The following is a 23,726-nucleotide window of genomic DNA, read 5'->3' as shown; positions in this document are numbered from 1 at the left end:
GACGTGAGTTGTTGGTTGCACCTTGCGTTCCTTCGCTGGATAGCAATGTAGAGGCGCTGAAACAGAAAACTGGGCTGCTCTCTAATCTGTATAGCTGCTCGTATCAACCCGGCTCTGAGGCTGTTGAGGAAGCCAAGGGTCCACTTCATCTCACAGGATCCTAGTGTCTCTGAGCCAACTGGAACGAGGAGATGCACTGGTTCCAGACTGGCGTATTCTCGTTCCCTTCCTTGAAGCCTCCAGGATTACTCTCCTTCCCTCAGGTTCTCGCCAAGTAGGAGGCTGTCATGGTCGAGGCGCCGGTGTACTCACATACCACCCGACTGCCCCTCCCTCCCAGGGCAAATGATGTTACGCCATCCTCCACCTACCGTCCAGGAAACCCCGTCTCTTGAGGGGATTCTCTGAAGTTATCACGGGATCCCTTTTTCCAGGAGCTCCCTCCTGCGGTTCTAGGGCTGCACTGCCTCCAGTAGCAGGGGAAGGATGGACGCATTTGGAGTGGGAGGAATATACGTATTTGTGTGTGTGTGTGTGTGTGTCCGCACACATCGTATCTAGATCGGCATGGACTTCCTGTTCGTTGGGGATCTGCGTTGCGTTTCTGCTCCCTCTTCTCTCTCTCTCTCTCTCTCTCTCTCTCTCTCTCTCTCTCTCTCTCTCTCTCTCTCTCTCCTTCACCTTTCCCATGAGCCACCCTCTCATCATCATCATTATTCCACTACCTCACCCTCCGTTCCTGATCCTCACTCTCTTTTTAAGTCCACATTAACCCATCTTCGTTCTGACAATTGTTGAACCAGTTCATGTCTTCTTCCTTCTCCTTCCTTCTGCTCCTCCTCCTCCTGGGCTATATAGTGTATCTTAACACCCGACTCCCTCATAGTCATCTGGCTGCTTCCCTCCCTCCCTCCTTCTCTGTCTCTTTCTCTACACACACACACGTTTATGGTGCCAGCGTGTTCTCCTCTCCCCTCACAACCTTCGCTTATACAAACCAGATCACTCGGGACTTCTCCTCCTCCTCCTCCGTCCCTTGGGCCCCATGGCCAGCTGAGTCGCCTGCCTTCATCCTACCCCCGCAGCTCTGGCCCAAGTATCTTAATCACAGAAGAATGAGAAGACATCCCATTTATCTCCATAAAGAATGACATTTCTTATCGCGTGAGGAGATCATTAGAGGTTTAGATGAAGTAATGAGTATTGTCTTATTGAAGGGTGTGGTAGTGGTCCATTGTCTTGATGGAAGGGTGTGGTAGTGGTCCATTGTCTTGATGGAAGGGTGTGGTAGTGGTCCATTGTCTTGATGGAAGGGTGTGGTAGTGGTCCATTGTCTTGATGGAAGGTGTGGTAGTGGTCCATTGTCTTGATGGAAGGTGTGGTGGTGGTCCATCGTCTTCATGGAAGGTGTCTTCATGGAAGGTGTGGTAGTGGTCCATTGTCTTGGTGGAAGGGTGTGGTAGTGGTCCATTGTCTTAATGGAAGGTGTGGCAGTGGTCCATTCTCTTAATGGAAGATGTGGTGGTGGTCCATTGTGTTGACGAAGCCGCTGGGGTTCGACTCGGGACCCCATTAACGCAGAAGGGGCAAAGCCACATACCCCAGGCCAGACCCAGGTATGATGAACGAGGCCACTGACAGATAGATATAGACAGATTAGATATAGACAGCTAGATTAGACAGCTAGATTAGATTGATTAGATATAGACAGATTAGATATAGACAGCTATAAAGATAGAAATATAGAAGACTATCTATCCAAATTCAGTAGGGTGTGTTCACGTAGCTACTATATGGGTGATTGAAAGCATAAAGGAGGTGCTTAGGAGCCAGACTCCCCATAGCACATGTCAGCTACAAAGATGCGGTGAGGGATCGAAGCCTTGAGCAAGATGGAGCCGGATCTTCCTCCATCAAGGAGGAATATAGACAAGACGTGGGTCATCATCCCCTTATTGTTGTCAACGATGACTGCGTCTATTGACGGCAGCCAAGACATCGTGATGAGAGAAAGGAGCAAATTGCCCCCAAATTAGGTTAAATTGAGGTAATTAATGTCCATTTCTTCCAATCATTTCCTCCTGTTGCTGGCGACTAACGACCAAGAGCAATTTCTACAGGAGGAACTGGGTGCTGGGGAGGTGGTAAGCTTCGGACTGTGTGAAGGGGTCGTTTAAGGAAAAGGTAAGATTTGAGTGGCCTCTTTTGAGGTCACCTCTTGTCCCTGTTGTCTTCTCTTCTTCCCACGAAGCGACACTCGTCCCTAAGATTATTCGAATGATGAAGAGAACCAGAGCTGCTGTCTTGCTTCTTGATATTCAGTGGAGAATAGAAAATTGCCGTGGCTATAAGTGTCTCTCATTAGATCCTGTTGGGGGTTTTCTCGTGCATCTGACCAATAGGTTTACTGGGAGTGACATACGTGTGACGAGAGAGAGAGAGAGAGAGAGAGAGAGAGAGAGAGAGAGAGAGAGAGAGAGAGAGAGAGAGAGAGAGAGAGAGAGAGAGAGAGAGAGAGAGAGAGAGAGTCAACCTGCGTCGAAGACTTGCATCAAGGCCGTCAGGGAAGAGGAAGACATTGGGGGGGATGAGACACGCCAGCAACTGTAGAATGGAAATGTCACGGCGGACTGAAGATGCGGGAAATGACCAGAGCAGAAGCAACGACAACAGAAGCAGGAAGAACCTGTCACGCGAACAGCTGAATGCAGCTGCTGACTGTGACAGCTGGAGAATCAGGAGGACTCTGTCAGGGGAGACGAGGTATTCAGAAGGTGTGGTATAACTAGAACAAATGCTGGAAACATCGAACACTGAGTATTGACGGCAGTGCCATCGAGATACGGTTCACTGGGGCTTTATGGACACAAGACCATGGAACGACGGCACTCGAGCAGGAACAAATAGAATGAGCTGCCACAGCAAACACACAGGAGGAACCTCAAGGAACTGCTACAGCGGGAAACACAGCAGCTGTATGGAGACGTTCCAACAGCAGCAGCTGCCACAAGACGTCGATGAAGTAACATCAACTACAAGACATCGACACATGAGGAGCCACTGAAAGACATCGACACATGAGGAACCACTGAAAGACATCGACACATGAGGAACCACTGAAAGACATCGACACAGGAGGAGCCACTGAAAGACATCGACACATGAGGAACCACTGAAAGACATCGACACATGAGGAGCCACTGAAAGACATCGACACATGAGGAGCCAGTGAAAGACATCGACACATGAGGAGCCACTGAAAGACATCGATACAGGAGGAGACACTGAAAGACATCGATACAGGAGGAGCCACTGAAAGACATCGATACAGGAGGAGACACTGAAAGACATCGACACATGAGGAACCACTGAAAGACATCGACACATGAGGAGCCACTGAAAGACATCGACACATGAGGAGCCACTGAAAGACATCGACACATGAGGAGCCACTGAAAGACATCGACACATGAGGAACAGCAGCGACGAAAAATCATGACAACAGCAGCAGCGGCAGCTGGTGCATGAAGGCCCCCTCAACAGCAGCAGAAGCAGCAGCAGCTGGTGCATGAAAGCCCACCTTAACAACAACAACAGCAGCTGCAGCAGCTGGTGCATGAAAGCCCCCACAACAGCAGCAGCAACTGCATGAAGTTTGGTCCACAGCGAGAGCGAGATGGGAGGGGAGGACGACAGACGCCACGTCGTTGCCGGAGGAGGAGGAGTAGTTGTAAAAACGACCACGTTTTGTTCCCAAAGACTTTGTTTCTTCTGGACCGTCCCGTCCTCTAATGAAGGTAATCTTGCTGGAGGTCGGGGGCAGAGAGAGAGAGGGAGTGAGTGCGGCGACACCACCCACCCACGTCTATTACGGCAGACTCTCCCGTAGGCTTGGATGTAGTGGGGGGCGGCGCCCCCAGGAAACACGCCATATGGCGGTATGTCGCATACTGTGATGTAGCGTGGCTTCACGACTTGTGCTGAGGTGTGAAAGGACGCCTTAACACAGCGGGAGATGTGGGCGAAGACTTTCGAGTCTTGGGTGGGAAAAAAAGATAGAACTGACGAAGGTGTCGGATCCCAGGGTGAGGGGTCGGGTGTTGATAGGGTCGGGCTGGGGAGGACCACAGGATAGTAGGACGTGAGGAAAGACAAGAGGAAGGGCGGACGGTGGAGTGGGAGTGAATGACGGAGCAAGTAGGGGAGGTGGAGAAGGGGAAATCTAATTTGCTAAGTGGAGAAATAGAGGTGTAAGAGGATGTTATGGCCTGGGGGACGAAGGGGTTCCACGAAATGATCGTATGATAAAAGGAGCGAACGAGGTAGTACACAGGAGCCAGTTTTAGTGGGGGGATGGAGGAGAATAGGCAGGTCCCCGAGTACAGCATCAGGGTGAGAGAGAGAGAGAGAGAGAGAGAGAGAGAGAGAGAGAGAGAGAGAGAGAGAGAGAGAGAGAGAGAGAGAGGGAAATCCTTCCTCGTAAAAGGGACTGAAATAACCAAGTGTACTGAAGGGGGCTTTGGTCTTTTTTTTCCCTTGGGGGAAGAAAAGACGAATAGATGAGGCCTCCTCCTACTCCTCCTGCCCACGAGTGGCCAGAAATGGTGGAAGTAGTTGTTGCTGGAGGATGTTTATGTGACGTTGGAGGGAGGAGTAAAGGGGATGCAACAGAGTGGAAGGGAAGCGAGTACCAGAACCCGAGGCACACACACACACACACACACACACACACACACACACACACACACACACACACACACATACACACGCACACACACACACATACACACGCACACATGGACCCAGCCTAATACGCTTACGTTCAGATATCTACATCCACGTCTCTCTCTCTGTGTTAATGGAGGAGGCCAGAACACCGAACTCTTAACTGGTATCCTGTAGGTGAATCTGTGCATTACATCATGGCTTTCCCCTTTGCCACTACGGCACCATGGAACAATACCATTGCCTCGAACTGATTTTCCTTTTTCCTGTAGATGTAGACTCAGTCTCATGACGGCATTTGGTTGTCTCCATGAGGGAGCAACGGATGTCACTACTTCTGACTCATTACTGACCACAGAGACGTTTCGGTCACGCCGTCCCAAGGCTGAGAAAGTTGATATATGAAACACAACGCCTCAGGGGAAATGAAGACGTGATACTGAAAAGACTGAGACGAACTGGGAAGACGGAAGAGATTTGACAGAGAAAAGAAATGTGCAGATCCAATTGTATTTGGACTGATTTGATAACAGGGAGACAAATTCAAGCACGGATAATGTGTAGGAACAGAGAGAGAGAGAGAGAGAGAGAGAGAGAGAGAGAGAGAGAGAGAGAGAGAGAGAGAGACGAGGCGAAATAAGACAAAAGGGGGAGGAGAAGGTTAATGACAGAGGTTTGGGAAGCTGCTCTGGGAACCCGAGAACGTGACGTGGTTCCCCCGACGCTGAAAGGAGCCAGAAAAATCCACCTGCCTAGTTAGGTGAAGTTTGTGTAGTGGAGGTCGAGATGGAACCTGATGTGGAGCGGGTGGGTGGGTTCGTTCTTCTCCACGCTCGGAGGCTGAGGGTGGTTTTGATATTCACTTCGACCTGATATGTGTAGACCTCTATGATAATGAGACTACGACAGGATAAAGTATCTAGGCGTCTGGCAACAATTTGTGTCCCAAATGGCGTCCTAGCTACGTATCTTCGTTGTATATCAACTGACTGTTATATTTCTCTCTTGTGTCGCCTCTAATGATGATGTGATTATAACACGAAAGTGCACTTGGGAACTTATCGTGTTTCATTTTCACCGTGGACTCATAGGAATATACTTGATCACGTTCAACATTGTGATCCTTTCCAACACACACACACACACACACACACACACACACAGTACACACACACACACAGATACACACATACATACACACATATATATATATATATATATATATATATATATATATATATATATATATATATATATATATATATATATATATGAGAGATGCGAAGGGCCAAAACATCTACACTTATCTCCATATTACCATGTAAACTGTGAATGATGTAGATTATTCTCTCTCTGGCGTAATAAACACGGATGCGTCACCGCTCACGGTGAAAAACGAGAGGACGATAAACATGCAGATCATGGGGGATAATCTACGCCCGGATTACCTCTCCCAGCCTACGTACGGTGATCAATAACGCCGGTGAGGCGTGCGTACGGTGATCAATAACGCCGGTGAGGCGTGCGTACGGTGATCAATAACGCCGGTGAGGCGTGCGTACGGTGATCAATAACGCCGGTGAGGCGTGCGTACGGTGATCAATAACGCCGGTGAGGCGTGCGTACGGTGATCAATAACGCCGGTGAGGCGTGCGTATGGTGATTAAATGCCAGCGAGGCGTGCGTATGGTGATCAATAACGCCAGCGAGGCGTGCGTATGGTGATTAAACGCCAGCGAGGCGTGCGTGCGGTGATTAATAAACATAGAGGCGTACGTACAGTGATTGATAACGCCAGCGAGGCCTACGTACGGTGATTGAAACGCCAGCGAGGCGTGCGTACCGTGATCAATAACGCCGGCAAGGCGTGCGTACGGCGATTAATAACGACACAGAGGCGTATATGAAGTGATTGATAACGCCAGCGAGGCGTGCGTACGGCGACTGATAACGACACAGAGGCGTACGTACAGTGATTAAAAACGGCTGCGAGGCGTACGTACGGTGATTAATCGCCAGCTCAGTCCATGTACGGTGATTAAAAACGCCAGCGTCGAATGCGTAGAGCGCAAGGGGCAACGCTAGGTGTACTCGCACCTAGGTTGGATGTGGTACGCTGTACGCGGAACGTCACAAGTCCGCTCCCACCTGTGCGTATAGTGAGTCCTGCTTTCGTCTATGTACCTAACCGACAGGTACCTCACTGGTATCCATCATAATGGTAGCCCAGTGTAATGGTAGCCACCTTAATGGTATTCACTATAATGGTATTCACTATAATGGTATTCACTATATTGATATTCACTATAATGATATTCACTATAACGAAGGCGATCGAAGTATTGTTTACAAGCCATTATTGATCAACATCAGATTTCTTCCCAGCGTTATCCTTCGCCCTCCCTCCCACACACCCGGATAATATAGAAGATCTCCCTCTAGTCAGGCGCCCTCCTTCCCTCCCTCCCTCCCTCCTTCCCCTCCCTCCACCCTCCCTCCCTCCCTCCCGAGAGTGTAGAGTCGAGAAAATGCTCACTCCACGTTTTCTCTAAGTTTAATGTTGACTGGGAACATTAAATTCCGTTTGGGGTGGGAGGGGAGGGAGGAGGGAGTGAGCGGGGGAGGGAGGAGGAGGAGGGAGGGGGAGGTTGAGCGGAGGGAAGGGGGGGAGGGGGTAGGGGGTGGGATATCTATTACAAATCCTCTTGGCACCGACGCCCGTTTTCTCCAGGAATCTCCTAATCCATTCGCTTTTCTGGCTCGATTCTCGTACGTTTCACACGCTCGTTATCGCCTCCCTCGCTCTTGCCTCTTTCTCCAGTTCCTGATGCCCATTTTCTTCTTCTTTTTTTCATCTCTTTCGTTTTCTTTTCCATCTGTATCCGATCTTTCTTTTGAGTTATATTTCTGTTTGATTCGTGTGTTTTTTTTTATATATATTTCTGGTGATTTTGTTTATGTTCACTTCTGCAACGCGAAATTATCTCATACATGCCTCCTAGGCACATCGCTTGGTTCCTCCTCCACACATCCCCTGTTTATCTGTTCCATTCCTTGTGTTCCTCCTCCCTCTCTGGCCTTCCGACACTTACACAGAGGACGTTCCCTGTTCCTCGTCTCTGCCGGAGGCTCTCTCTCTCTCTCTCTCTCTCTCTCTCTCTCTCTCTCTCTCTCTCTCTCTCTCTCTCTCTCTCTCTCTCTCTCTCTCTCCTCTCTCTCTCTCTCTGAGGGCTGTTGCTACCGCCTTCCGCCATTCGCCTTAGGCACGAATTTCATCTCGGCCAATTTCCTTGCTGTCTTCTCTCGGCTGTGTTCCTTCGCGCCATCTCTCGATGCTGCTCTTTATTACTCTCTCTCTCTCTCTCTCTCTCTCTCTCTCTCTCTCTCTCTCTCTCTCTCTCTCTCTCGATGCTACATGGTCCTCTCCTCCTTCCTTAACACTCGAACTCTCCCTCTGTACTGGACCATACATCAGTGGAGTGCGGGACCTTCTACCGGGTCAGACACTCCTCGGGGACGCCTTCTGCAGCTCCGCCTTAGTGCAGTGTGTCTCTTGCCTCCTCCTCCTCTTCACCTGCGCCTCCTTCTCGACACGTATCATCATTATCGCTTCTTCCACATCTTCACCATAGGTATATATCACAGGGCGTCTCAAACGACCAGGCCCTAAGGTCTTATTCATCATTAACCTCAAGTTCAACAAATGTACAAGAGTGCATGAACTAGGATGATACACGTATTCAACAATTCTCGCGAGTCTCGAAGGCTAATGGACATGGGTATGTCACGAAATATGAATAAATGAATAAAAGTGAATAACGAATTCAGTCTTGGAGTCTGGATTTTGCGATGCCTGGTATCATATATTTCTTTCCCACAGACATTTTCATATAGTAAGCCGTTCCTCTTATTGTTCTAAATCATACGTTTGCCTTCAGCGTGTATCATGCAAGCCCCAGCGGGGGTGTCGTCAGCTCCCTCCCTCAGGTCTGGCGCCCACCTTCGTGTCTGCTGAGACAAACTTCGTCAGGAAAGAAAAAAAAAAAAACCTTATGCAAATCAGCGCCTCGCATGACCTCATAACGTGCTGTGATACTGGCCTTTAATGCACCCCCCCACACACCCACCCTGCATTGCCATGTTGGCCAAGTTCTGGGGGTGTGGCTGGTGCTGGGGGCTTGGGTTGTGGTTGGGGGAAATGGGTGTGGCTGGTGTTGGAGGGAGTGAGGCGTGGCCGTTTCTGGGATTATGGGGGGGTCTGTTTAACTGTTCACCTGCTTAGCTATGCATTGGTTCATGGATTGTTCATGACATTCATAGGTATAGGAGTAGTTCGATACGTGTCTGTAGGAGCAAAATGGTTCGTACACGGAGATCGACGGTGAGGGACGACGCGTGGCGGCCCACCGCGGGAATGGGGCGTTGGAAGGGGAGGAGGTCTCGGTGACGGGAGTGAGTCATCGGGTTATTGCCAAACCGCCGTGTGAGCTGCCGGTGCTGGTCGGGGCGGGTGGACAGGTTCAGCGAGTTGAGAGGAGTCTCCTGGTAGCTGGTTTAACACAGGGCCGGGATGATTGTGCAGGCCCGTCTCCTGCTCTCTTTTCCAGCTGGTCCCTCTGTGTGGCTGTTGAGGAGGAGGACAAGCCAGGCTGGGGAGCAGGTGAGGTGAGCGTCTCCAGACATTCAGAGTGGCTGACTCACTTGTTCGCTGGTCAAGGTAGCTACTCTATGCTCTCTTTCGCTCCTAAAATCATCGGAAGTTGACAGTCGCGTGAAGACGGTAGGTCCAATTATCTAGATGGGGTGAGGGCAGTAGTTCAGGTCACGACAACTGACCTCTGGCGGCTTTAGAACACATTTGACACATGTCTTTCCCCGCCGAAGATTGGAGTGGAAAGTGACTGGTGCTTGTGGAGAGGGGTGGGGCTGGTGCTGGGGGAGTTAGGTATGGCTGGTGCTGAGGGGGAGTGTGGGGTGTGGCAGGTCGTAGAACATGGCCTACAGAGAATGACTAGAATGTGTATGATGTCCCCCACAACCTCTCACCCTCGTTGCATGACCACTCACCCTCGTTGCATGACCCACTCCCCCTCGTTGCATGACCACTCTCCCTCGTTGCATGTCCACTCCTCCTCGTTGCATGACCACTCTCCCTCGCTGCATGACCACTCTCCCTCGCTGCATGACCACTCGCCCTGGCTGCATGACCACCCTCCCTCACTGAATAACCACTCTCCCTCATTGCATGACCACTCTCCCTCATTCCATGACCACTCTCCCTCATTCCATGACCACTCTCCCTCATTTCATGACCACTCTCCCTCACTGCATGACCACTCTCCCTCACTGCATGACCACTCTCCCTCGTTGCATGACCCATTCTCTCTACATGCACGACTCCTCTTCCTTCCCTCCTATTCCTTCCCCCAGATATTATGCCTGCCGAAATCTCCCACTGGCTAATGCAGTTTCCTCCAGCGTATCAATCCTCGTCTCTAGCAATCTTTTCCTTCCCCCTCTCCTCTCATGGCGCCTGCCCCTCACCCTGGCCTTTGGAACATGGCAATAACTCTCCCTTCCCCAGCCATAGTTCCTCCCACGCTACCTACCACACCTTCCCACCATACACTTCGCCCTCCTCTCTCTCTCTCTCTCTCTCTCTCTCTCTCTCGTCCTCGCGGCCCATTAATCTCCTTGTCAGACCCTCACCACCAGGGCCACCGATGCGCCGCTCCTCCCTGTCAACCATAAGCTCGATCGTCCTTTCCCTCCTCCATCAAGATTTCCTCCCCTGCCCATATAGGATCCGTTCCCTCCTCCCTCCTTCCCTCCCCTTAGTCGCACGCTCGTCCTTCTCCTCAAAGCAAGTCTTTTTACTTGTCTCCCTTCCATAGGGATATCAGGACCCGATTCCTCCCTCAGCAAGCAGAGGGGTGTCTTCATCTCTCCTTCAGGAGATGTCCTCCCTCTTACCACCAACAAGATAATACCGTCCTTTCCCCTGCCTCATCTTTCACCCGTGCCCCCTGGTTTCCCTACGTCTATGAGATTCCTTATTTTTCCCCTGCAGGAATCTCTCTCCCTCCTGCAGAAGGAGTATGTATCCCTAATCCCTCCTCATGTAGGATCCCCTCCAGTTACACTCCCAGAAACTGCGGCGTCCCTGGCTATTGTGATGCGCGTGGGCCACAAGGGCGCTCAAACGTGTGGTAAACATTAGAACATTAAATCAGTTGGGGTGTCTTTACGCTCCGCCTGGGCGGGGGGGACGTGTAAGGGCGCCTCTGTTTGGCTTCGAGTGCCCGAGGCAGATTGGGCGATAGCTTATACAAGGTGGGTTAGGTTGGAGCGCGTGTGTATCTTAGACCCAGAGCAGTCTGAAGCATCGGGAAGTGTTCACTGTACACTTAACTACCATCAAACTGTGGACAGATGACTGTGAAGACGACCCTTTCACTTCAGTAATATTCCAAAGTGTCGTTGGTCCTAATTAGGTGACTCAACGACTCACGGAAGAATAGATTAGGAGTCGAGGGATGTACACAAAGACGCAAAGAAAACGAATAGCTGGCCTGACTGGCTTCCGTAGGAAGAGAAAACAAAAAACGTAAATGACAGACGCAACAAAGTTGTTCGTCGTGGGAAACTGGTAAACTGTACCTGGAATACTTAGTTACGATTTCTTGGGAGTCATTGTGTGGGGGGGCCATCCGCAGGCCAGGCACACAGACCTGCTGTGGTAACGCTGGGCGAAGGACAGGGACACAGACCAACTGTGGTAGCGCTGTGCGAGGACAGGGGACACAGACCAACTGTGGTAGCGCTGTGCGAGGACAGGGACACAGACCAGCTGTGGTAACGCTATGCGAGGAGGGGCACATAGACATGCTGTGGTAGCGCTGTCCGAGGACAGGGACACACAGACCTACTGTGGCAGGAGTGGCCGAGGGTAACACCTTGATACACCAGCAACCTGATCCATTCAATTAATAAAAGAAAAAACGAAATATGAAGATGTCAAGAATCGCTCAATAGGAAGTACCTCTGTATACTCCACGTTCCTATACTTTTTACCATCATCTTCTCGGAAGATAATCTCAGAATAAAACCTTACTAGCAGCTAAATCATGAATAAAATAAGAGCTACGGATATCTTTTTCTTGGAGCCATTTGTGACTAGATCATTCATCTCTCAGTACCTCTTGAGAACCTTAGGAAGGTCTTATGTGCTAATGTTCTGAGAGCGGTTTTCTGAGATTCAAACGCAAGACGACGTAACTAGCTCTAGGTTTTACAGATATATGAACTTCTTATCCACAGTGAAAGGAAGCACGATAAATTCCCAAGTGCACTTTCGTGTAATAATCACATCATCAGGAGATATACAAGAAAGAGATATAAGTCTCTTGATATACAACGAAGAGACGTAGCTTGTTTACCAAATGGCGTCCTAGCTTCGTCTCTTAGATGTATATCAACTGACTGTTATATTTCTCTCTTGTGTCTCCCCTGATGATGTGATTATTACACGAAAGTGCACTTGGGAACTTTTCGTGTTTCATTTTCCCCGTGGACTCATAGGAATATCTTGATCACGCGCAAAATTGTGATCCTTTCCAATATATATATATATATATATATATATATATATATATATATATATATATATATATATATATATATATATATATATATATATTAGCATGAGTTTTACTCATATGGAAGTTAGATACAACTTACTCATCGACAGCTGAAGTAGGTCTTACTCATACACAGGTCCTCCTCACTCAGCAATAGGTTGCCTGGGTTTTACTCCAGTGAATAAGTTCAGTACTCACCGATGAAGTAGTTGATGCCAGCCTGCAGGTCCCTGGGCCCGACGGTGACCACGCCCTCTGACCCGCTCTCCCCAACCTGTGACCCCTCCCGGGTACTGCAGGACGTCCATTCCGCCAAGCTCGCCTGTCGTAGTGGAAGCAAAGGTCATGACAGGTCAAAGGCACCCAACCCCTAACGAGGTGGTGTTGGTGGTTAAGGGGTGTTGAGGCTATATTCATCACTACTGTGGTGTTGGATCAACCTTATTTCCCAGGTTGTCTCCACTGACTCAACCCTCCCAGTGGCTGGTGTCTGGAGGCCACCAGCAACTCATCCCCTTCATCAGTAACTGTAAAGTCTGAGTCTCCATGGGCCATATATAATGCTCCTCATGCAGGAATTTCAGTCATTTTAGTCAAGCTATATTTCTCATAGTCTTTTCCCTAATCTATAAAGAGTAATATGTCAGTATTCCTCTCTCCTAAGATCTTAATCTAATCTTTAGAGAGCAGTATTTCTCCTTGTCCGTATTTCCCTCTCTAAAATCTTGATCTAATCTTTGGAGAGCAGTACCTCTCTATGTCAGTATTTCCCTCTCTAAAATCTTGATCTCAGAATGGCGAAACATTCCTTGCAATAATTCCAGGTTCTCTTGAGACTTCTTCGTCAAGGTCTAGGAAAAAAGAAAAAAGGAAAAAAGACTTTGAAGTTATAGCAACTTCAAGTGTCACAAAGTCTTTAAACTTTATGTATCTTTTTTTTTTGGAGGCTTGAAACTTTCCAACACAGCTAAAGCTGCTGCTGTCTCTCTTACTGATCAAGCTTACGTGTCATATATATTAGTTCTTTCTCATGTTATTTTCTGTGTACACAAGTTTGTGGTTCTTTGTCCCGTCGTGTATCCTACAATGTCTTTGCCTCACTCTACTCATCTATTTCATCTATGGATTATCCCCTGTGATTTCTCCACCTCTGTTTCTCAGATTACATTACGAAGAATTACGCTATAAAGATCTATCATAATGCTAACGGTAATAGATAGCTACAGTAGTGCAGTTCAATGTAATTAAAGCAACTGAACAAGACTGACAGTTATAGACACTTACGATAGTGATGTTCAAAGTAATTAAAAGTAATAGAATAAGAGTGACGGTAATACACACTTAGAAAATGGTTACATAAAGTAATTAGAAGCAAGAGAACAAGACTTACTGTAATATACACGTACACCAATGATATTCAAAGTAATCAAAAGTATAACAGTAACTTAAGTTAATCTTTAAAGTCTCAAGAAGTCGGAGCTGACCTCAAGTCTTGACCTCAAGTCTTGACATGACCTTGGTCAGGGTGATGATCCCTGGGGAAGACGTGTCAGCAACGACAGGTCTTAGGTCACCCAGAGACCAGTTTGATGATCGTAGGTCACGGAGGTCAATGATAATGCCTCACATCAGTAATAATAGATCAGTTAGGGAGCCATTACGTGAGAATATCATGGCCCTGTTCCCTTTTATAGATATTGCAAAGTTACGTAGTAATGGCATTCGATTCCCTTGAGAATATCTGAATCTCTCTTCGTTGATTTTGACGTAAATGATTTGATTTGAATTTGGCTTTTTTGATATGAAGACAGCGACATGAAATAAACTGTAGGCTGCTGTATATGTAGGCACATATGAAGCACGCGTTAGAGTATATATATATATATATATATATATACAGTCGCGGAAAAAAGTCCTGGGAGACTCAGTGAAATCTCGAGACTCGTAGGATTCGAAGCTGTGTCTCGTAGCCCTTTGTCTCTGGCTGTTGGGACATAGGTTTTGGGAACAGCTTCGACCAAGCGAGAGTCTCCCCGAACGTCATCCTATGACTGTACGTACACACGTACATCATATAAGAAAACAGGAAGCGAGAGAAAATGGAATATGAGTTTATCACTGTCAGTAAATATTGGTTTGGTTGAGTCGTAACTACTTTATGAACGCGAGTTCTAGAGTGATGCCTTACCCTCCATATGGTCAAGGGAGACGAGGATGTCTGGTTGCTGCCGTTCTCCCTAACGGAGCTCACGGTGGGGTCAGGCCTCTCATCTTCTCCCGCCTTGCCCTTCCTCCCTCTTTGGCGTGTCCCCTGGTCCAGGACAGCGGCAGGTGTCCTGGTGGAGGGCGGGGGCTTTGGGAAGTGCGGTGCGCCCCCTACAACCTGTCTCCTCCTCCTGGTGGGGGAGTAGGACGTGCGTGTGGGGTGGTCGTCGCGGCTGAAGATATGCGTCGCGTTGCCGTTCGCTGGCTGCTGTGTGCGCTGCGCCGGTGGCTGTGGCTGCTGCTGTGGCTGCTGCTGTGGCGACACGAGGGAAGGGGCCTGCTCCGCCTGTTGTGTGACTGGAGGGAGTGTGGTGGAGCCAGGGCTCTTATCCTGCCAGGGGGTGAGAGAAAGGATCACATCATGCAATAATCTAGTAACTGTCTCTATTCATTAATTTTATGGTTTCTATGACCGTCATGGGGGAAGAAAAATCACATTTCCAAATCAATATCTGGACACTAAATCTGTACCATGGGTATTTATGCGTAGCGGAAGGAACCTGGATGTGGCTCGGGAGCTGTGGTTTCAGTGCATTACACAATGACAGTTAGAGAATGGTTGTGAGCGAATGAGGCCCTTGTCTTCGTCTGTTTCTGACGCTGCTTGGCTCACGTGGGAAATGGCGAATGAATATTCAAGGCAAAAAAGAATATACTATACGTAAATATGTTCGTATATGCAAGGAAGAAGATAATAAGATGCTATACGGGGGTAAAGATGCTGAGAGGGACTGGGATGTAAGTGTCATTTATGAGTTATACTTGCTTACAGAAAGACCCATACCTCATGTGAATATTCTGCCGTGGTTCTCTCCTCCGGTGTGGTGAGTGTCGGGGCGGTGGGCGGCGTGGTGGAGGTTGGCTGTGGCTCGGTGGTGGTAGGAGGCGTGTAGTCTGGCGGCGTCTGAAGGATAACTTCGAGCGTGTCCCCCTCCTGCAGGAAGACGCGCCGGTGCACTGTGGTCGTGACGCTGCATCTCAGAGGCGGAGTGCACGAACTGAAGACCTGGTGGGCAGAAGACCTGCTGAGGTTGTATTTCACGTCGAAGTCTCGTTGATGTCGAGCATTATACGACGCGGAAAGACGGGATAAAGAGATGGAAGAAGAGGAGGAGGAGTAGAGGGAGGAGGAGGAGGAGGAAAAGGAGGAGGAAGACGAGAAGGAGGAAGAAGAGGAGGAGTAGAGGAAGGAGGAGGAGGAGGAGGAGGATACGGAGGAAGAGAAGGAGAAAAAGGAGGAAGACGAGAAGGAGGAAGAAGAGGAGAAGGAGGAAAATGATGAAGAGGAGAAGGGGGAGGAGGGAGAGGAGGAGGAGAAGAAGAAGAAGAAGAAGAAGAAGAAGAAGGAGGAGGAGGAGGAAAAGTAGGAGGAGGAGGAGGAGAAGAATCTAAACGTCATTGAGGAAGAGGAAACTCTGCCTTTTAAGTAAGGTCAGATCATCACTGTTATGAAATACAAGAGCCAGTAAAGAGTTCCAAAGCTTAGAGGTGTAAGGAAAGAAACAGATGCCGCCACTTTCCACTCTCGAGTTTGTCAACGACCACAGAATGATCACGCGTGTATTGCCACAGTGTGTATAGTCTATGAGTATACTAAGCCGCGTATAACCAGGTATACCAGCACCTCTGTGGAGAGGAAGACTTGGAAAATGAGGTTATAATGATAATGAGGATATTAGGTAATTAGAAAAGTGAGTAACCTGATGAATACTGACATGTATACTAGTTTAGTAATCACTGGAGGTCAGGTATACAGTAGTAATTACTGCTAAGTACACCCACTCACCTAAGGGGAAGGTATACTCAAGTATACCATATCACCTATGGGAGAGGAGGTATACTATGGTCAGTATTGCTAGGTATACTAGACCACTTACGTGGGAGGAGGTATACCATGAAGAGAAACGGTGGGTGTAACACTTTGGCTCCTACCTACACACTCTCTCTCTCTCTCTCTCTCTCTCTCTCTCTCTCTCTCTCTCTCTCTCTCTCTCTCTCTCTCCTACTGGAGACGTAGTCCATTGGACCTCCTTGTCTGGACATGCCGTCCTTCGCAAACTATAAGGAAGTTATTTGCGATGGCTTTAACGACCCAAGTTTAAAATAGAATACGTGAACACAAGATCTAGAGGAAAGGTGGACAAATGAACTGGAATGGAGTCACACTTTTCTGGACCATTTACTCCATGAACCAACTCAGACACCGAGAGATCTTTACCCTTAACTTCACCAGCTACAAAGACTTGATCAACTTCTGTGAGACAGATAAGACCCACGTAGAGCCGTGATATCATCAAGTCAGAGGTCACTACAAGGTTTGAAATGAATAAAAAGGAGGTCTGGATCCCATATCATAGATAAAGACACCTTTTTGAGACGATAAGATACGAAATCAGCACAGGTAACTGGATTAAAACTCCTTGATGTTTATAGAGTAGATGAGATGTTTCGAGAGAAACATACCCTAGAGAGAAATACCCTAGAGAGAAAATTATGTATCACAGAGAGTGCCAGTGTGTCATATATCATGAAAAGAGCCAGTGAGATACGCTGTACAGAGTGGAATCATCAACACACACACACACACACACACACACAGAGTGCTTCTTACTCATAGCATTACCAGGTCAAAAGAGGCGTTAGTCCCCTGACCACACATTGCCAGGAACTCCAAGCCAAACAGTCTGTAATTTGCCCCCCCAAAATCTGTTGCCCACACTAATGCTAAGCTTAAATGCTGAAACATTCGACCATTAAGCATGTCGGAGGCAGCTAAGGCCAAGGAGTTGAAGCAGCAGCAGCGCTGCCTGACCTCATCACCTTATACATGGTTCTTAAGACTCGAGTTGATTCTCGCGTGTTGAGGGAGTTTCTCTCTCGCTCCTCGTGATACAGTGGCACTCACCTCCTCCCCAAGTCTGAGGAGCATCAGTCACTCCTTCAAAATGAGGAAAAGGTATTTCGCTGGGTTAGTTCCACTTCTATAATGTGATCATAGGTTCACCCGACCTCGAGAGGGAGAGAGAGAGAGAGAGAGAGAGAGAGAGTGAGAGAGAGAGAGAGAGAGAGAGAGAGAGAGAGAGAGAGAAGTGTGTCAGAGAGAGAGAGAGAGGGAGTAACACAGAGTCACACAGACCCTTACCCTTCAAGCGAGGTGGTCTGGCCCTAAAATAGTAAAGAAAATCGACCCCTTAAGAAAGAGAGAGAGAGAGAGAGAGAGAGAGAGAGAGAGAGAGAGAGAGAGAGAGAGAGAGAGAGAGAGAGAGAGAGAGAGAGAGAGAGAGAGAGAGAGAGAGAGAGAGAGAGAGAGAAGTGTGTTAGAGAGAGAGGGAGTAACACAGACCCTCACCCTTGAAGCGAGGTGGTCTGGCCCTAAAATAGTAAAGAGAATAGACCCCTTAAGAGAGAGAGAGAGAGAGAGAGAGAGAGAGAGAGAGAGAGAGAGAGAGAGAGAGAGAGAGAGAGAGAGAGAGAGAGCCCTAATGAGCGTCTTAGATCATTGGGATTCTCCTCCAGGATTAATTTCAGCCATGCTCTGCACCAGGAGCCAAGCTATCTTACCTACCCACTACTCAAACGAGGGACGACCACCAATTAATGTCCTCACGATCGTCTCCAGTGGGAAGGGGCTGGCGAAAGTGGGGGAACTGATGACCATTTTCAGTGGGAAGGTGAAAGTTGGAGGAACTGGTGACCATTTTCAGTGGGAAGGTGAAAGTGGGGGAACTGATGACCATTTCCAGTGGGAAGGTGAAAGTGGGGGAACTGATGACCATTTTCAGTGGGATGGCGAAATTGGGGAACTGGTGACCATTTTCAGTGGAGGGGTGAAAGTGGGGAACTGGTGACCATTTTCAGTGGGAAGGTGAAAGTTGGTGGAACTGGTGACCATTTTCAATGGGAAGGTGAAAGTGGTGGAACTGGTGACCATTTTCAGTGGGAAGGTGAAAGTTGGTGGAACTGATGACCATTTTCAGTGGGAAGGTGAAAGTTGGTGGAACTGGTGACCATTTTCAATGGGAAAGGCTATTGAAAGTGAGGGAACTGGTGATCACATTCAAGGAACGGACTAAGAGCACTGGTGGTCATCTTCATTGTGAGGGTACGTGAAAGTGAGAGCACACGGGTGATCATCTTCATTGGGAGGGCTCGTGAAAGTGAACCCAATGGTGACCATCCTTAGTGATAGGACGCATGAAAGTGACAACCCCTTATCATCATCATCATAAATGAAGTTGTTGTGTGAAAGTGACACCGTGATCACTCTCTCTGTGGAAGTGTTCGTGAAAGTGACAGTCTCCGAGGTCCTCCTCAGTGGAAAGAAAGTGTGAAAGTGTCAACATGATCTCCACTTTAATGGGCTACGAAAATGACACCGGGATCATCTTCGCTGGAATGGATCGTGACAGCGCAACCTCGCAGCGCAGCCTCCCAGCGCAACCTCACAGCGCAGCCTCCCAGCGCAACCTCACAGCGCAGACTCCCAGCGCAACCTCACAGCGCAGCCTCCAAGCGCAACCACACAACGCAACCTCACAGTGTCTGTAGGTTGTAGACAGCAGCCATCCTGATAGATAGATAGATAGATAGATAGAGAGAGAGAGAGAGAGAGAGAGAGAGAGAGAGAGAGAGAGAGAGAGAGAGAGAGAGAGAGAGAGAGAGAGAGAGAAATGAGGCCCTCCCTCCTCCCTCACACGTTTTCCATTCTGAGTGATCTGGACCAAATCCTCACCCACCCTATACAGACCTTCTTGACCATCTTGTGTGTGTGTGTGTGTGTGTGTGTGTGTGTGTGTGTGTGTGTGTGTGTGTGTGTGTGTTGCCTTCAAGACTTCATGCGATAGTTGCATGATTCTGACCACGGTTGGGTCTTCATCTGACCAAACTGCTTCTGATGTCTTCTCTCAAACCACACCACCACCGCCACCTCCTTCCTCTTCCTCCTCCTCCTCCTCTTTGAGGAACTCGTCTCCCAGCGTCCGTATTAGCGAGCGCTTGAATAAACTGACGAACTTGCCACCTCCTCCTCCTCTTTGAGGTACCCATCTCCCAGCGTCCGTACTCTCTAGCGCTTGAATAAACTGACTAACTTGGCGAAGAACCTTTTCTTTGACTCTCTATAGGACACTAACTTCCCTTCTTCAGTCGGTGGCTAAGCACACAGCGAAGGTGGATGTTGGGGGACGGAGGCGTATATATACACATCTCAACTGCCAATCTGTGGTTCATCTAATACCTGTTCCAAGGTCATTTGGGTAAGGGAATTTGGCATACTGGATTTGGGGAAACTCTTATTTCTTCGGCTTGCGTTCAGCTACCTTTCGCGTGAGCGAAACTATTGGATATGCGTCATTCGTCAATATTTTCTCCTGTTTTTGTTTTTTGTTAACTTCAGTACGTCTATATTAAAGCAGGACCTTGATGTGGTCTTCTGTCCATGATTGAAGCCTCCAATGTCGGGAAAAAATATGCGACTCGAATCGCTCTTTTGCCCAAATGAAGGATGACAATCTTCTGTTCTTCCAGTGAATGATCTTTCTAGTCTTGAGCCAAAAACATTTTTTCTTTTTTCACGACTTCTATCAGCCTATCTTTCCCTCTCGGGTCCATTCCGAGGACACTAATCTTTCTCTCCTAATGGCAAAGCAGCTCTTTTTTTGTCTCTTTTTTCACCTTTAATTCGATCTTGGATGGCTCTACCATGCCCCCTTATTCTGTGTCGCATCTCTTACTGATCCTCCACCCATCATCCCCTTAATCTTCCTTTTTTTTTTTTCGTCCAGTCCAAAAAGCACTTTTCTCCTCGGACGCGAGCAAGTTGTATGGACCAGATTTGCGTCCATCTTCGACGTCCTGGAGGACAGTTGGTTCCAGCCTTGCGTCCTAACCACCTCTCCATTCCCAATTCTGCATAACAAGACAAAACACATCACTAAAGCCTTTCTCAAGAAAGAACGTTTGTTCTAATCCTCCTTATTATCGTCTGTCGTACTGAATACTACTCCTTCCAGAGCCCTTGAACCTCCTCCTCATTTTCCATTTCCTCCTTGAGCATCTTAATCATTTGGTAGCCAATGTGGCTTTCGTGAGGCAAGATCCATGGGTAATATCCCTTTTCTGGCTTATTGTTCCTCCTCTCTTAGAAGCTTTAGGCAATCCTGCGTTATGATATGTACCGTACGTCTGTTGGCGACACCAAAATTGGGCAGTTGTGATGTCTATTTCTTTTTCTCCACCGCTAAGCTTTAGAATACTCTACTACCCCCCTCCCACCAATATCTTTCGTAACAGCTGCCTTTTTCATTATATCAACACAGGGCCTAGACTCAGGGGAGACTTTCATCCATAAATAAAGCTTTCATCCGTGACCGGAGCTCTCAACCGTGCCCGGACGAAAACTCGACGTAAAAAAAAGAGAAAAAGGAAAAAGGTTCAGGAAATGGTTCATGGCTGTGGCGCCCTTGATCATCTTCAATGGAAAGATTCCAGAGAATGGTAGTCGACAGAGGGTCATCTTCAGCGGAACGGATGGTGAAAGTGACCTCATGATCATCTTCACTAAAGTGATTCAAGAAAGTGACAATACTGGTAATCATCTTCAGCAGATGGATTTGTCATGGTTTTCATCCTGATCAATTTCAGTGGAACTGTTCATGAAAGTGACTGTCTTTTGGCATCAGTATGTAGTAAAACGGTTTGTGAAAGTGACAAGTCACAGTGAACTACGTGGAAAAGAGTCACACAGGACTACGTGAAAGTGATGATCATAGTTATCTCGTAACAGTGACAACAGCTACAGTGTTATGCATCTGTTCATATTCATTGATCTGTGTCACTTTCCTTAAGATTAGAATAAGCAACATGCACTCAGTGATCTCTGAGTATATACATATATTACACGAAAGTGCACTTGGGAACTTATCAAATGGCGTCCTAGCTTCGTCTCTTCGATGAATATCAACTGACTGTTATATTTCTCTCTCTTGTGTCTCCCCTGATGTGATTATTACACGAAAGTGCACTTGGGAACTTTTCGTGTTTCATTTTCCCCGTGGACTCATAGGAATATCTTGATCACGCGCAAAATTGTGATCCTTTCCAATATATATATATATATATATATATATATATATATATATATATATATATATATATATATATATATATATATACATAACTTCCATGACTGTGTGTTGGAGAACTTATACATTTATTCAAGTCTATAAAATCTGAAGCTTAATGTATGAAATGATCTTCATGTCTGAAGCAATGGATTCAATTATAATATCCAATCTTCCAAATATATATACATATCATTTTTTTTATCTAATATATTGCTCTTGAACTGGGGAAAAAATGTACACTGTAGAATTTCATTACCCAGGATGTGCAACGTACATCATTTCCATCATCTTTTTCACTTTGTTGTGGACAACATTTTCAAAATTCCGTTATTAAAAGTTTACTGATAATGAACTGGTTTTTTTCTTAAGCATTCGGTCATTTTTTTTTTAGGATATGAGGTTCACGCTGGACATACAATATGTCCCACACAAACAGACGATAAATTTATGTATTTGTGGAATTTACGTATTTGTGAAAATTTATGTATTTGTGAATGTTTAGTGTTGGTTGATGTGTGAGGAATGTTGGTAGTGTTATTAATGATAACTGACTACAAATGTGAACCTTATACAGTCACATGATATTATATTTTACTGCCACACATGTGGCTCTGACGAGGACCTGTTACGTAGACACACACACACACACACACACACACACACACACACAGACCCAACATGGTCCAAAGCGAGTTGGTGGTCTGGCCTTAAAACACCACTTCAAAAGAGGTCTGAGTTGAACACCACCATTACCCATGCTGATCCAGACTCTCTGTACAGAGAGATTGAGAGAGAGAGAGAGAGAGAGAGAGAGAGAGAGAGAGAGAGAGAGAGAGAGAGAGAGAGAGAGAGAGAGAGAGAGAGAGAGAGAGAGAGTCATAGCCTTGCCATTCTATTGTTCTTCCTGCTCCCTCTTACATGCATTCACTGTGAAAACCTCGTACACAATTCTTATATCAACAGGGCCATGCCCTCCCCCCCAAATACACAAGCGAAACTGATACATACACGATAGTCTAGTGTGTGTGTGTGTGTGTGTGTGTGTGTGTGTGTGTGTGTGTGTGTGTGTGTGTGTTTGTCGCCTCGATGGTGGGATGAAATAGATCCCAGGAACAATTATTTTTCTCACTAGCAATTCCCTTCCAACGCATCCATACTCTCTTCCGTTCTCCAATACTCGCACCTCACACACACACACACACACACACACACAAACACACACACACACAGCACCGTCAGGATTACCACACCATCTAACAGACCCATCTATACCCCTCACAGATAGTAGCCTCTCCTACCACACCATCTAACAGACCCATCTATACCCCTCACAGACAGTGGCCTCTCCTACCATACCATCTAACAGACCCATCTATACCCCTCACAGACAGTGGCCTCTCCTACTATACCATCTAACAGACCCATCTATACCCCTCACAGACAGTGGTCTCTCCTACCACACCATCTAAAAGACCCATCTATACCTCTCAGAGATAGTGGTCTCTTTACTATACCATCTAACATACCCATCTATACCCCTCACAGACAGTGGTCTCTCCTACCACATACTCCTACATGACCTCAGGGTCTCTGGCCTCCGCACCCACCCTATGGTTCACTCTCTTCATCTCCCATGCTGTCATGTCTCCAAAACCCTCCACATCATCCAGGACTTCCTCATTATAACAGACACTCACACCAAACCACATCTCATTCTCGTGACATACCTCACCAACTTACTAATATTGACTCTCATCACCCTCCTCCTCTTGTCTCTCTCACACACACGCGCTCTCATAAACTCACACTCACATGCGCTCTCATAAACTCACACTCACACGCGCTCTCATAAACTCACACTCACACGCGAGTCTGCCACTAGAAGCCAATTGAGGATACTCATGAGTAAAAATCTTGCATATCATGACTCAACGTAGATAGATGAGTCTTAATACTCACTGTCTATTATACT

At 47.4% G+C, this 23,726-nt stretch overlaps 1 protein-coding gene across 2 annotated transcripts in view; it reads right to left on the bottom strand.

Annotated features, from left to right (window-relative positions):
• Positions 1–23,726, bottom strand: part of LOC139750419 (uncharacterized) — a 263,814-nt gene that overhangs the window by 52,482 nt on the left and 187,606 nt on the right. For both annotated transcript variants that reach the window (XM_071665196.1, XM_071665197.1), the window contains exons 3-5: positions 15,415–15,636; positions 14,554–14,961; positions 12,564–12,687 (exon numbers count right to left, since the gene is read on the bottom strand). In XM_071665196.1, the coding sequence (XP_071521297.1) occupies positions 12,564–12,687; positions 14,554–14,961; positions 15,415–15,636 (754 nt within the window). The remainder of the gene's footprint in view (positions 1–12,563; positions 12,688–14,553; positions 14,962–15,414; positions 15,637–23,726) is intronic.

Source organism: Panulirus ornatus, chromosome 9 (genome assembly GCF_036320965.1).
Source record: "Panulirus ornatus isolate Po-2019 chromosome 9, ASM3632096v1, whole genome shotgun sequence".
Lineage (NCBI taxonomy): Eukaryota > Metazoa > Arthropoda > Malacostraca > Decapoda > Palinuridae > Panulirus > Panulirus ornatus.
Note: the sequence above shows the minus strand (reverse complement) of the source record. Positions and strands in the feature narration are given on the sequence as shown.